The following is a 14,008-nucleotide window of genomic DNA, read 5'->3' as shown; positions in this document are numbered from 1 at the left end:
GTGATCCTCAGACCCTGGGTCCAGCTATCATCTGCCTCTCCTTGTGCTGACCTCTCATTATCACACGATGCACAGTCCTGAGGCTGCGGTTCTGAGTGGAGCGCCCCCGCTGTGTCTGTATCTACTGTAATGAGAAGATTCTTCCTTACACAATATAAAAGGTGAGAGCCGTGTCACTGACGGCTATAAGACTCTGCCGCCGACCACAGACTCCCGCCATCCCTGTACTGTACGAGAACAATGTTGGCCTTCCACATGTTGTCTCAACAACCCAAGCGAGACCGCCAATTATCTCTGCGCTGTGCTCACAAGTGTCCACGTAGCATGGAATGTATGCAGTTCCTGGCGTTCTTCTGTTCTATTAATGCCGATAAACGCCCGTTTATTAATCATACATTACAGAACACAGGAACACGGGGTTATGGCGCTGCGGATGTACCCGAGTACTCATCCTGTGTTCCTCCTCTGTACAAATAGAAAAAAGATTCCATAGGAAGTTATTAATCCCATTATGTAGATTTATTTTTCCTACATTGGTTTCGCGGTTCAAATAATTTTTGGTGCATTTTTGATCCTAATAGAGACTGTTAGGGAGGGTGACAAAGCAGGATACAGAGGCGGCCGGTGGTATATTTTCTTAGGGGTGCGGTAAGCGGTGACCCAGGTACGGAGAAGTCTTGAGGAAACCAGTGGGACGCAGGTACCCCCAACCACTGTCCGGAGAAGTCTGGAGGAAACCAGTGGGACCCAGGTACTCCCATCCACTGTCCAGAGAGGTCTGGAGGAAACCAGTGGGACCCAGGTACACCCATCTACTGTCCGGAGAAGTCTGGAGGAAACCTGGGGGACCCAGGTACCCCCATCCACTGTCCGGAGAAGTCTGGAGGAAACCAGTGGGACCCAGGTACACCCATCTACTGTCCGGAGAAGTCTGGAGGAAACCTGGGGGACCCAGGTACCCCCATCCACTGTCTGGAGAAGTCTGGAGGAAACCAGTGGGACCCAGGTACCCCCATCCACTGTCCAGAGAAGTCTGGAGGAAACCAGGGGGACCCAGGTACCCCCATCCACTGTCCAGAGAGGTCTGGAGGAAACCAGTGGGACCCAGGTACCCCCATCCACTGTCCGGAGAAGTCTGGAGGAAACCAGTGGGACCCAGGTACCCCCATCCACTGTCCGTAGAAGTCTGGAGGAAACCAGTGGGAACCAGGTACCCCCATCCACTGTCCAGAGAGGTCTGGAGGAAACCAGGGGGACCCAGGTACCCCCATCCACTGTCCAGAGAAGTCTGGAGGAAACCAGTGGGACCCAGGTACCCCCATCCACTGTCCAGAGAAGTCTGGAGGAAACCAGTGGGACTTCCCCCATCCACTGCCCAGAGAAATCTGGAAGAAACCAGTGGGACCCAGGTAACCCCATCCACTGTCTGGAAAAGTCTGGAGGAAACCAGTGGGACCCAGGTACTCCCATCTACTGTCCGGAGAAATCTGGAGGAAACCAGTGGGACTTCCCCCATCCACTGCCCGGAGAAATCTGGAGGAAACCAGTGGGACCCAGGTTCCCCCATCCACTGTCCGGAAAAGTCTGGAGGAAACCAGTGGGACCCAGGTACCCCCATCCACTGTCCGGAAAAGTCTGGAGGAAACCAGTGGGACCCAGGTACCCCCATCCACTGTCCGGAAAAGTCTGGAGGAAACCAGTGGGACCCAGGTACCCCCATCCACTGTCTGGAAAAGTCTGAAGGAAACCAGTGGGACCCAGGTACACCCATCTACTGTCCGGAGAAGTCTGGAGGAAACCAGTGGGACCCAGGTACCCCCATCCACTGTCCGGAAAAGTCTGGAGGAAACCAGTGGGACCCAGGTACCCCCATCTACTGTCCGGAGAAGTCTGGAGGAAACCAGGGGGACCCAGGTACCCCCATCTACTGTCCGGAGAAGTCTGGAGGAAACCAGTGGGACCCAGGTACCCCCATCCACTGTCCGGAGAAGTCTGTCCAGAAGTGATCTTCATGGAAGAATTGCGGCCAAAAAGCCTCTGACGTGGAAACAAAGCTAAGCCACTCAACTATGCAGGAAAACATAGAAACTGGGGGGGGAGATAGCAGCAGGTGCTCTGGACTGATGACTCTGAATGTTAAATATGTGGCTGTATATTGCAGCTCTGGCCATGTTGGCTTATATTATTTTTTATGTACCAAGCATATATTTTCTTAATAAAGTTGGTTTTCCAATTAAAAAAAAAAAATATGTGGCTGTAGTAGGAGGCAGTTTGTTGAGGGCTGGAGAGCGGCACAATAATGAGAGTGTGCAGCCAACTGTGAAGCATGGTGGAGGTTCCTTGCAAGTTTGGGGATGCATTTCTGCCTATAGAGTTGGAGATTCAATGGTGTCCTCATTGCCGATAAATCCAGGTAGATACGTATCCCATCATGCCATACCATCAGAAAGGCGTGTGGCCCCAAATTTATTCTGTAGCAGGACAACCCCCTCAAACATACAGCCAATGTCATTAAGAACTACCGTCAGTGTAAAGAAGGACGGGGGAAGTACTGGAAGTGATGGTTTGGCCCCCACAGAGCCGACATCCACATTAGATCTGTGCTTAGTTCTCCAAGGTGTACATAGAGCAACCTACCTACCGAGTTCCTTCAACTGTGTGCAAGTCTACCTAGAAGAAGGCAATGGGGGGTGGTGGTCACCCCTAATATTGATTGGATTTGGATTTCTCTTCATTTACTTTCCATTTAGTTAATTGATAAAAATAAAATGTTAACACTTTGTTTTCTGAGCATCACACCTGCCTAAGACTTTTGCACAGCACTGTGTATATATATATAAATATATATATAGTAATTTGTGGGATGTGATTATCTGTATTTCTGCCCTCTAGTCTTCATAATACTCTTCTGATTCGGGAGGGAAGGTCCTCAGCCTGTAGACAGTTGATGATTTGGCGTTGGTCATATCTGTGGGGGGGGGGGGGTCTCTCATGTATTGCAGCGCTCCACGTTTAAGCGTTGCACTTTTTTTTTTTTTTTCCTCGCTGTTTTTCTGCTGCAGAAGATGAATTTCTCCGGGGTATTCCGGCTTTGTGTGACGGACGCACACCGAGGAATATTGCAGGATTTACGCGGCCCCCTCCGCCGCACGCAATCTTTCTTTGTGTCGCCGGCTTTGCCTGTGATTGCTTCTCCTCTGTGTAATATTTAATAAGAGCCCTTCCTGCGGGCTCAGGTGCGTCGCCGTGATTTGTCGATGTTATTTAGGCCGTCTGATGGCGCTGAAAGCATTAAAGCGGATTACGGCGTCTCACCGCCGCCTGACCGCCGTTCCCAGAGCCCCGGCGCTGTGCTGATAGCGGCCGACAAAAGGATTCGCTACAAGTAGTCCTCATCTCAGGAGGATTACCACCCTACAATGGGGCCATCAGTGCCAACGTACAATTCAATACACCATCAGCAAGAGGGGAACATTTCTGAGGAAATCGCACAATTTGTACAAAAACTGCAATAAAAATGTATTTTCCATGAACCCGTCACAGAGGAGAGTTTATTACAGATGAGGTGTATAGAAGGTGGGGGGAGGGGTGTTCTCCCAATACACTCATGGCTTCATGACCTCACACCTGTACAATGGCTCGGTAACACAAATTACTGATCAGCCAATCACATGGCAGCAACTCAATGCATTTAGACATCTAGATGTGGTGAAGACGACTTGCTGAAGTTCAAACCGAACATAAGAACAGGGAAGAAAGGGGATCTCGTGACTTTGAACGTGGCATGGTTGTTGGTGGCAGACGGGCTGGTCTGAGTATTTCTGGGATTTTCACACACAACCATCTCTCGGGATTACAGAGAATGGTGGGAAAAAGAGAAAATATCCAGTGAGCGGCAGTTGTGTGGAGGAAAATGCCTTGTTGATGTCAGAGGAGAATGGGCAGACTGGTTCCAGATGATAGAAAGACAACAGTAACTCCAATAACCTCTCGTTACATCCAAGGTATGGAGAATACCATCTCTGAACACACAACACATCCAACCTTGAAGCAGATGGGCTACAGCAGCAGAAGACCACACCGGGTGCCACTCCTGTCAGCTAAGAACAGGAAACTGAGGCTACAATTGGCACAGGATCACCAAACTGGACAATAGAAGATTGGAAAAACGTTGTCTGGTCTGAGGAGTCTGGATTTCAGCTCCGACATTCAGATGGTGGGGTCAGAATTTGGCACATGGATCCATCCTGTCTTGTATCACTGGTTCAGGCTGGTGGTGGGGGTGTAATGGTGTGGGGGAGGGGATATCACTGGTTCAGGCTGGTGGTGGGGTGTAATGGTGTGGGGGAGGGGATATCACTGGTTCAGGCTGGTGGTGGAGTGTAATGGTGTGGGGGAGGGGATATCACTGGTTCAGGCTGGTGGTGGGGTGTAATGGTGTGGGGGATGGGATATCACTGGTTCAGGCTGGTGGTGGAGTGTAATGGTGTGGGGGAGGGGATATCACCGGTTCAGGCTGGTGGTGGGGGTGTAATGGTGTGGGGGATGGGATATCACCGGTTCAGGCTGGTGGTGGGAGTGTAATGGTGTGGGGGATGGGGTATCACCGGTTCAGGCTGGTGGTGGGGGTGTAATGGTGTGGGGGATGGGGTATCACCGGTTCAGGCTGGTGGTGGGGGTGTAATGGTGTGGGGGATGGGGTATCACCGGTTCAGGCTGGTGGTGGGGGTGTAATGGTGTGGGGGATGGGATATCACCGGTTCAGGCTGGTGGTGGGGGTGTAATGGTGTGGGGGATGGGATATCACCGGTTCAGGCTGGTGGTGGGGGTGTAATGGTGTGGGGGATGGGATATCACCGGTTCAGGCTGGTGGTGGGGGTGTAATGGTGTGGGGGATGGGATATCACCGGTTCAGGCTGGTGGTGGGGGTGTAATGGTGTGGGGGATGGGGTATCACCGGTTCAGGCTGGTGGTGGGGGTGTAATGGTGTGGGGGATGGGATATCACCGGTTCAGGCTGGTGGTGGAGGGTGTAATGGTGTGGGGGATGGGATATCACCAGTTCAGGTTGGTGGTGGGGGTGTAATGGTGTGGGGGATGGGATATCACCAGTTCAGGTTGGTGGTGGAGGTGTAATGGTGTGGGGGATGGGATATCACCAGTTCAGGTTGGTGGTGGGGGTGTAATGGTGTGGGGGATGGGGTATCACCGGTTCAGGCTGGTGGTGGAGGTGTAATGGTGTGGGGGATGGGGTATCACCGGTTCAGGCTGGTGGTGGGGGTGTAATGGTGTGGGGGATGGGATATCACCGGTTCAGGCTGGTGGTGGAGGTGTAATGGTGTGGGGGATGGGGTATCACCGGTTCAGGCTGGTGGTGGGGGTGTAATGGTGTGGGGGATGGGATATCACCGGTTCAGGCTGGTGGTGGGGGGTGTAATGGTGTGGGGGATGGGGTATCACCGGTTCAGGCTGGTGGTGGGGATGTAATGGTGTGGGGGATGGGATATCACCGGTTCAGGCTGGTGGTGGGGGTGTAATGGTGTGGGGGATGGGGTATCACCGGTTCAGGCTGGTGGTGGGGGTGTAATGGTGTGGGGGATGGGATATCACCGGTTCAGGCTGGTGGTGGAGGTGTAATGGTGTGGGGGATGGGATATCACCGGTTCAGGCTGGTGGTGGGGGTGTAATGGTGTGGGGGATGGGGTATCACCGGTTCAGGCTGGTGGTGGGGTGTAATGGTGTGGGGGATGGGATATCACCGGTTCAGGCTGGTGGTGGGGGTGTAATGGTGTGGGGGATGGGATATCACCGGTTCAGGCTGGTGGTGGGGGTGTAATGGTGTGGGGGATGGGATATCACTGGTTCAGGCTGGTGGTGGGGGGTGTAATGGTGTGGAGGATGGGATATCACTGGTTCAGGCTGGTGGTGGGGGTGTAATGGTGGGGGGGATGGAATATCACCGGTTCAGGCTGGTGGTGGAGGTGTAATGGTGTGGGGGATGGGATATCACCGGTTCAGGCTGGTGGTGGGGGTGTAATGGTGTGGGGGATGGGATATCTCCATTTCAGGCTGGTGGTGGGGTGTAATGGTGTGGGGGATGGGGTTTAATCACCATGGCCTACCTGAGTATTGTTGCTGACCATGTCCATCCCTACTAGTAAGGGGGACCTAATTAACTGTCGGGTGAGTGGATAGGAGAGTGAAGATTGTTTCACCCAATAAGAGCCGTATTTGGCGCATGTCATGGCAGCCGGTAAATAATTCCACCTTACCGGATCCCTGTATCCCCCCCTCTCTGACATCTGGAGAAGACCCCCCATATATTCTGATCAGATCATCACCTATCTGCCTTTACATTGGAAGGTTCACAGGAGATCCGGATTCTTTTAGTATCAGAAAAGGAACCAAACAGATACATTGTTACCTAGAAAAGAAGGTTGGGAGGGAGATGTACCTAGAAATCAATCTTCATTACCTTCTCCTGTGTAGTGATCAACCCCCCCCCCCCCACCCACCAGTCCCCCCCCCACACCCACCAGTCCCCCCCACCAAAGAGATGTACAGACCCTGAGCACAGCCTGCACCGCCCAGTAAAGTAATTAGACAGCAGCCGTATGACAGGCGCCTCTGACGAGGGACCCCCAGAGCACAGGGAAGCTCTCTGACCCCCCTCTACATTAATAGAACCCCCCCCCCCCAATCTCCAGAGAGGTTCCTCCCCCACTGAAGGATCTATTATAGGTGACGGTGACACTCAATGATTAATAGCAGAGATCTTCCCGAGGGATCAGATAACGGCACCGACTGCAATAAAGAGGAGCTCATGAGCTGAAATACAGAGCGGGCAGAACGCAGGCTCCGGGGCCCGTACAGAGCGGGCAGAACGCAGGCTCCGGGGCCCGTACAGAGCGGGCAGAACGCAGGCTCCGGGGCCCGTACAGAGCGGGCAGAACGCAGGCTCCAGGGCCCTACAGAGCGGGCAGAACGCAGGCTCCAGGGCCCGTACAGAGCGGGCAGAACGCAGGCTCCCGGGCCCGTACAGAGCGGGCAGAACGCAGGCTCCGGGGCCCCTACAAAGCAGGCAGAAAGCAGGCTCCGGGACCCATACAGAGCAGGCAGAACACAGGCTCCCGGGCCCGTACAGAGCGGGCAGAACGCAGGCTCCGGGGCCCCTACAAAGCAGGCAGAACACAGGCTCCCGGGCCCGTACAGAGCGGGCAGAACGCAGGCTCCGGGGCCCCTACAAAGCAGGCAGAACACAGGCTCCCGGGCCCGTACAGAGCGGGCAGAACGCAGGCTCCCGGGCCCGTACAGAGCGGGCAGAACGCAGGCTCCCGGGCCCGTACAGAGCGGGCAGAACGCAGGCTCCGGGGCCCCTACAAAGCAGGCAGAACACAGGCTCCCGGGCCCGTACAGAGCGGGCAGAACGCAGGCTCCGGGGCCCCTACAAAGCAGGCAGAACACAGGCTCCCGGGCCCGTACAGAGCGGGCAGAACGCAGGCTCCGGGGCCCCTACAAAGCAGGCAGAACGCAGGCTCCGGGACCCATACAGAGCAGGCAGAACACAGGCTCCCGGGCCCGTACAGAGCGGGCAGAACGCAGGCTCCGGGGCCCCTACAGAGCAGGCAGAACACAGGCTCCGGGGTCCGTACAGAGCAGGCAGAACGCAGGGTCCGGGACCCATACAGAGCAGGCAGAACGCAGGCTCCGGGGCCCGTACAGAGCGGGCAGAACACAGGCTCCCGGGCCCGTACAGAGCGGGCAGAACGCAGGCTCCGGGGCCCCTACAGAGCAGGCAGAACGCAGGCTCCGGGGCCCGTACAGAGCGGGCAGAACGCAGGCTCCGGGGCCCCTACAGAGCAGGCAGAATGCAGGCTCCGGGGCCCCTACAGAGCAGGCAGAACACATCTAAAACTCCCAAAAACGTGGATGGACTCCGGGGTGTGTTCAGACAGTGGGGTACCCAGGGTAGGTTCAGACAGTGGGGTACCCAGGGTAGGTTCAGACAGTGGGGTACCCAGGGTAGGTTCAGACAGTGGGGTACCCAGGGTAGGTTCAGACAGTGGGGTACCCAGGGTGGGTTCAGATAGTGGGGTACCCAGGGTGGGTTCAGATAGTGGGGTACCCAGGGTGGGTTCAGACAGTGGGGTACCCAGGGTGGGTTCAGATAGTGGGGTACCCAGGGTGGGTTCAGACACTGGGGTACCCAGGGTGGGTTCAGACAGTGGGGTACCCAGGGTGGGTTCAGACAGTGGGGTACCCAGGGTGGGTTCAGACAGTGGGGTACCCAGGGTGGGTTCAGACAGTGGGGTACCCAGGGTGGGTTCAGACAGTGGGGTACCCAGGGTGGGTTCAGATAGTGGGGTACCCAGGGTGGGTTCAGATAGTGGGGTACCCAGGGTGGGTTCAGACAGTGGGGTACCCAGGGTAGGTTCAGACAGTGGGGTACCCAGGGTAGGTTCAGACAGTGGGGTACCCAGGGTAGGTTCAGACAGTGGGGTACCCAGGGTGGGTTCAGACAGTGGGGTACCCAGGGTGGGTTCAGACAGTGGGGTACCCAGGGTGGGTTCAGACAGTGGGGTACCCAGGGTGGGTTCAGACACTGGGGTACCCAGGGTGGGTTCAGATAGTGGGGTACCCAGGGTGGGTTCAGACAGTGGGGTACCCAGGGTGGGTTCAGATAGTGGGGTACCCAGGGTGGGTTCAGACAGTGGGGTACCCAGGGTGGGTTCAGATAGTGGGGTACCCAGGGTGGGTTCAGACACTGGGGTACCCAGGGTGGGTTCAGATAGTGGGGTACCCAGGGTGGGTTCAGACAGTGGGGTACCCAGGGTGGGTTCAGATAGTGGGGTACCCAGGGTGGGTTCAGACACTGGGGTACCCAGGGTGGGTTCAGATAGTGGGGTACCCAGGGTGGGTTCAGACAGTGGGGTACCCAGGGTAGGTTCAGACAGTGGGGTACCCAGGGTAGGTTCAGACAGTGGGGTACCCAGGGTAGGTTCAGACAGTGGGGTACCCAGGGTAGGTTCAGACAGTGGGGTACCCAGGGTAGGTTCAGACACTGGGGTACCCAGGGTGGGTTCAGATAGTGGGGTACCCAGGGTGGGTTCAGACACTGGGGTACCCAGGGTGGGTTCAGATAGTGGGGTACCCAGGGTGGGTTCAGATAGTGGGGTACCCAGGGTGGGTTCAGACAGTGAGGTACCCAGGGTGGGTTCAGACAGTGGGGTACCCAGGGTGGGTTCAGATAGTGGGGTACCCAGGTGGGTTCAGACAGTGGGGTACCCAGGGTGGGTTCAGACAGTGGGGTACCCAGGGTGGGTTCAGACAGTGGGGTACCCAGGGTAGGTTCAGACAGTGGGGTACCCAGGGTGGGTTCAGACAGTGGGGTACCCAGGGTGGGTTCAGACAGTGGGGTACCCAGGGTGGGTTCAGACAGTGGGGTACCCAGGGTGGGTTCAGACACTGGGGTACCCAGGGTGGGTTCAGATAGTGGGGTACCCAGGGTGGGTTCAGACAGTGGGGTACCCAGGGTGGGTTCAGATAGTGGGGTACCCAGGGTGGGTTCAGACAGTGGGGTACCCAGGGTGGGTTCAGATAGTGGGGTACCCAGGGTGGGTTCAGACACTGGGGTACCCAGGGTGGGTTCAGATAGTGGGGGTACCCAGGGTGGGTTCAGACAGTGGGGTACCCAGGGTGGGTTCAGATAGTGGGGTACCCAGGGTGGGTTCAGACACTGGGGTACCCAGGGTGGGTTCAGATAGTGGGGTACCCAGGGTGGGTTCAGACAGTGGGGTACCCAGGGTAGGTTCAGACAGTGGGGTACCCAGGGTAGGTTCAGACAGTGGGGTACCCAGGGTAGGTTCAGACAGTGGGGTACCCAGGGTAGGTTCAGACAGTGGGGTACCCAGGGTAGGTTCAGACACTGGGGTACCCAGGGTGGGTTCAGATAGTGGGGTACCAGGGTGGGTTCAGACACTGGGGTACCCAGGGTGGGTTCAGATAGTGGGGTACCCAGGGTGGGTTCAGACAGTGAGGTACCCAGGGTGGGTTCAGACAGTGGGGTACCCAGGGTGGGTTCAGATAGTGGGGTACCCAGGGTGGGTTCAGACACTGGGGTACCCAGTATGAAAAATGAAAATTCTGGTGCCAAAACTGAAAACAGAAATGAGAATGCACCGACAGTTTTTTTTTCTTTTCTTTAATTAAAAATGTAGTCAATGGGATGCGATTTTGCATTGAAGTCACTAGGGAGGGTTTTTGCATTGAAGCCACTGGGGTGGGGGGGGGGTTGCATTGGAGTCACTAGGGGGGTTTGCATTGAAGTCACTAGGGGGGTTAAACTGAAGTCAATGGGGGGGGGGGGTTTGCATTGAAGTCACTGGGGAGGGGGGTTTGCATTGAAGTCACTAGGGGGGGGGGGATGAACTGAAGTCACTAGGGGGTGTTTTTGCATTGAAGTCACTGGGGGAGGGGGGGTTGAACTGAAGTCACGGGGGGGGGGGGGGGGGTTGAACTGAAGTCACTAGGGGGGTTTGCATTGAAGTCACTGGGAAGGGGGGGTTTGCATTGAAGTCACTAGGGGGCGTTTTTGCATTGAAGTCACTGGGGGGGGGGGGTTGCACTGAAGTCACTGGGGGGGATTTGAACTGAAGTCACTAGGGGGGGTTGCAGTGAAGTCACTGGGAAGGGGGGGGGGGGGTTTGCATTGAAGTCACTAGGGGGTGTTTTTGCATTGAAGTCACCAAGGGCCATTTTTGTATTGAAGTCCATGGGTATGAGATTTTGCATTGAAGTCAATGGGATGCGATTTTGTTTTAAAGTCACTAGGGGGCATTTTTGCATTGAACTCCATGGCAGGCGATTTTGTATTGAAGTCAATGGGACACAATTTTGCATTGAAGTCAATGGACACAATTTTGCATTGAAGTCACTATGGGACCTTTTTGCATTGAAGTCAATGGGACGCAGCATTCCATTATGGGCACATTTTTTTTTTTCTATCGGCGAAGCCCTGACAACTTTCAGTGGCCGATATATCGGTGCATTCCTAGTACATAGTATGGAGACACGTGACTGGACAGGTCCCTATGATCCCCCAATGTTAATAATGATTCCCCCGTCATCACCAGCACAGCCCCCCCCAGTGTAAGAAAACACAATATACTCCCAGATGTGGAAGGTGTGGTGACAGCACTAGTTTAGGGCTAATCAGTGGACATGTCTCCACGTCTGATTTACCCATGTAGAGAGAAAAGTGTGATATGTAGTGAATACTGACAGTCACATGCAGTGTGCACACAATAGGCTGGTTGGGGGGGGGGGGCGGTTACCTCGGGGGCGATATAGTCCGGGGTCCCACAGAAAGTTCGGGTTGACACACCATCCACCATGTGCTCCTTACACATTCCAAAATCCGCGATCTTTATGTGACCTTCAGCATCCAACATGACGTTATCTAACTTCAGATCCCTGTGGAGGGAGGACAGCCAATCAGTGCTTCTTCTACTCTTTATTACAGGGGCCTCAGTGACCCCCTTCTGTATAGTGACATATCATTGGAAAAGGAAGCTGCATCACCAACTCCAGGATAAACATTCTTTTTAGGTTTGACTGGTGGGGTTAGACCCTTTGCCAGGTATTTATTGCTTGAACAGAAGGGACCAAACACCAATCAATTTAAAAGTCTATGTATCTTTTCACATTGACAGTAAAGTCACATCTAGTGGAAAGAAAGTATCCAACGTGTTTTGGGGGCCAAAGAGCCCCCTCTTTGGGGTTCAGACTTAGTTGTTAAGAGTTCCAAGATGGAAGTGCTTTGTTCCCTCCCCCCACTTCTTGCCAACATAATTTCCTGTTCCATTAACCTGCGAAACAAGTTCATTAGCACATGAACCTGCGAAACAAGTTCATTAGCCACGAACCTGCAAAACAAGTTCATTAGCATATGAACAGAGGAAGCCCAGCTTCTAAAAACAATATATGGTGAATAAAATGTATCGTTCCATATATTCATGCTATAAAATAATCACTAAAATAGCAATACATAGCAACAGAGGTATGACCTCCTGGAAAGACATGCTAAAAGGAAATGCCACTATACAGCCAATGGGTTCTACACCCCCGCTTTCCCTATAGGAGGTTATACCACAGTCCATATTGGAACTCTAACAACCAAATCTGAGCCCTGATGAAGGGGGATACTTTGGCCCTCAAAACACGTGGAATACTTTCTTTTAACTGGATGTGAATTAACTCTCAATAATAAAGAAGATATGGACTTCTGAGTTGATTGCCTGGCACTTGGTCCCTTCTGTTCAGGCAGACTCCTCTAACCTGGTGTGTCCAACTTCCCCCACTTTGTGTCGTCCCACAGCCAAGATTCATTTGATGAGAACCATCCACTGCAACAATTCTTTACTACATGGCAAGATACAGCAGTAACAAGCTAACGCGTTTCAGCCAAAGCCTTACTCAAGTATTTCTTCGGCCAAAACGCATTAGTTGTTACTGCTGTATCCTGGAAAGCGGTCAGTTAAGAACTGTTGCAATTAGATTTTACTAAGTAGCTGGCTTCATTGCATTAGAGCACTGGACCCCAAATTGTGGCCCTTTTCTTGCCTTTATCTGCCCCTTGAGGCACTATTCATCCCACTAACACACATGAGGCATCATTCCTCCTACTGACACCAATGATGGGACACTATTCCTCCACTGACACCAACAATGGGGCTCTATTCCCTCCACCAACACCAACAATGGGGCACTATTTCTCCCCTCCCCCCAATGCCAACAATGGGGCACTATTCCTCCCAGTGACACAAACAGTGGGGCACTATTCCTCCCAGTGACACAAACGATGGGGCACTATTCCTCCCAGTGACACCAATGATGGGACACTATTCCTTCCACTGATACCAATGATGGGGCTCTATTCCTCCCACTGACACCAATGATGGGACACTATTCCTCCCACTGACACCAATGATGGGGCACTATTCCTCCCACTGACACCAATGATGGGGCACTATTCCTTCCACTGACACCAATGATTGGGCACTATTCCTCCCACTGACACCAATGATGGGGCACTATTCCTCCCACTGACACCAATGATGGGGCACTATTCCTCCCACTGACACCAATGATGGGACACTATCCCTCCCACTGACACCAAAATGGGGCACTATTCCTCCTCTTACTAACCACAAACATTGTCCGGCCCTCCAAAATATGAACAGCGGTAAACTGGCCCTTTGTTTGGAAGGTTTGGAGACCCCTGATATAGGGGATTATTCTGGGCCACAGCACTGGTCTCCCCCCAGGTAATTTGCGATAGAAAACATTCTCTTAGCATCACAAGTCACCATTTATGTTGAAGACCATCTGACCCAGAGGAGAACCAATCTGCCACATCTGCTACTAGCAGTCCTTGTGAAAGACATTTCTCCTCTCTCTCCTCTCCTTGCTATTACAGTAAAGAATCCTTTTCACAGCTGGAAAGCAAACCGGTCTTCTTTTCTCCTAGTGGAAGTTCCACACTCACCTGTACACAATCCCTTTCTTGTGCAGGAAGAACAATCCCACCGATATCTCCGCCGCGTAGAACCTGACAAAGAACACAACAGGGGCATCAATTCCACATCCACACACAATATGACCGCATCTCGTCTCTGTTTATTACAAACTTCTCACTGATTGGATGAGTCCATTTTTGTCAGAGGGTGGGGCTAATACAGCGCACCTGAGTCCCCCAATCCGTTCACACAGAGTTCACCATGGAGGAGCGCCGGGCGAAGGGCAGCAATCATTGTTTATTGATTGAATGATTGATGATGAATGATTGTATTTGTTGCTCTCATTGGGGTCAATTCACTAAAGATTACCGCATGCGATAACGCGGTCACGTGACTCATTTGCATAAATTATCACATGCGGTATAAAATAAAACAAGAGACGATTATCAGGTATTTCATGCAAAATGAAAAATGTACCGAATGTCAATATTG

At 53.4% G+C, this 14,008-nt stretch overlaps 1 protein-coding gene across 1 annotated transcript in view; it reads right to left on the bottom strand.

The window, feature by feature from the left end:
* The window catches only part of LOC141114265 (protein kinase C alpha type-like), a 230,229-nt gene that overhangs the window by 34,910 nt on the left and 181,311 nt on the right, over nt 1-14,008 (bottom strand). Inside the window, exons 10-11 of the mRNA XM_073607850.1 lie at nt 13,546-13,672; nt 11,333-11,471 (exon numbers count right to left, since the gene is read on the bottom strand). Of these exons, the coding sequence (XP_073463951.1) occupies nt 11,333-11,471; nt 13,546-13,672 (266 nt within the window). The remainder of the gene's footprint in view (nt 1-11,332; nt 11,472-13,545; nt 13,673-14,008) is intronic.

This window comes from Aquarana catesbeiana, linkage group LG12, assembly GCF_042186555.1.
Source record: "Aquarana catesbeiana isolate 2022-GZ linkage group LG12, ASM4218655v1, whole genome shotgun sequence".
NCBI classification, from domain to species: domain Eukaryota; kingdom Metazoa; phylum Chordata; class Amphibia; order Anura; family Ranidae; genus Aquarana; species Aquarana catesbeiana.
Note: the sequence above shows the minus strand (reverse complement) of the source record. Positions and strands in the feature narration are given on the sequence as shown.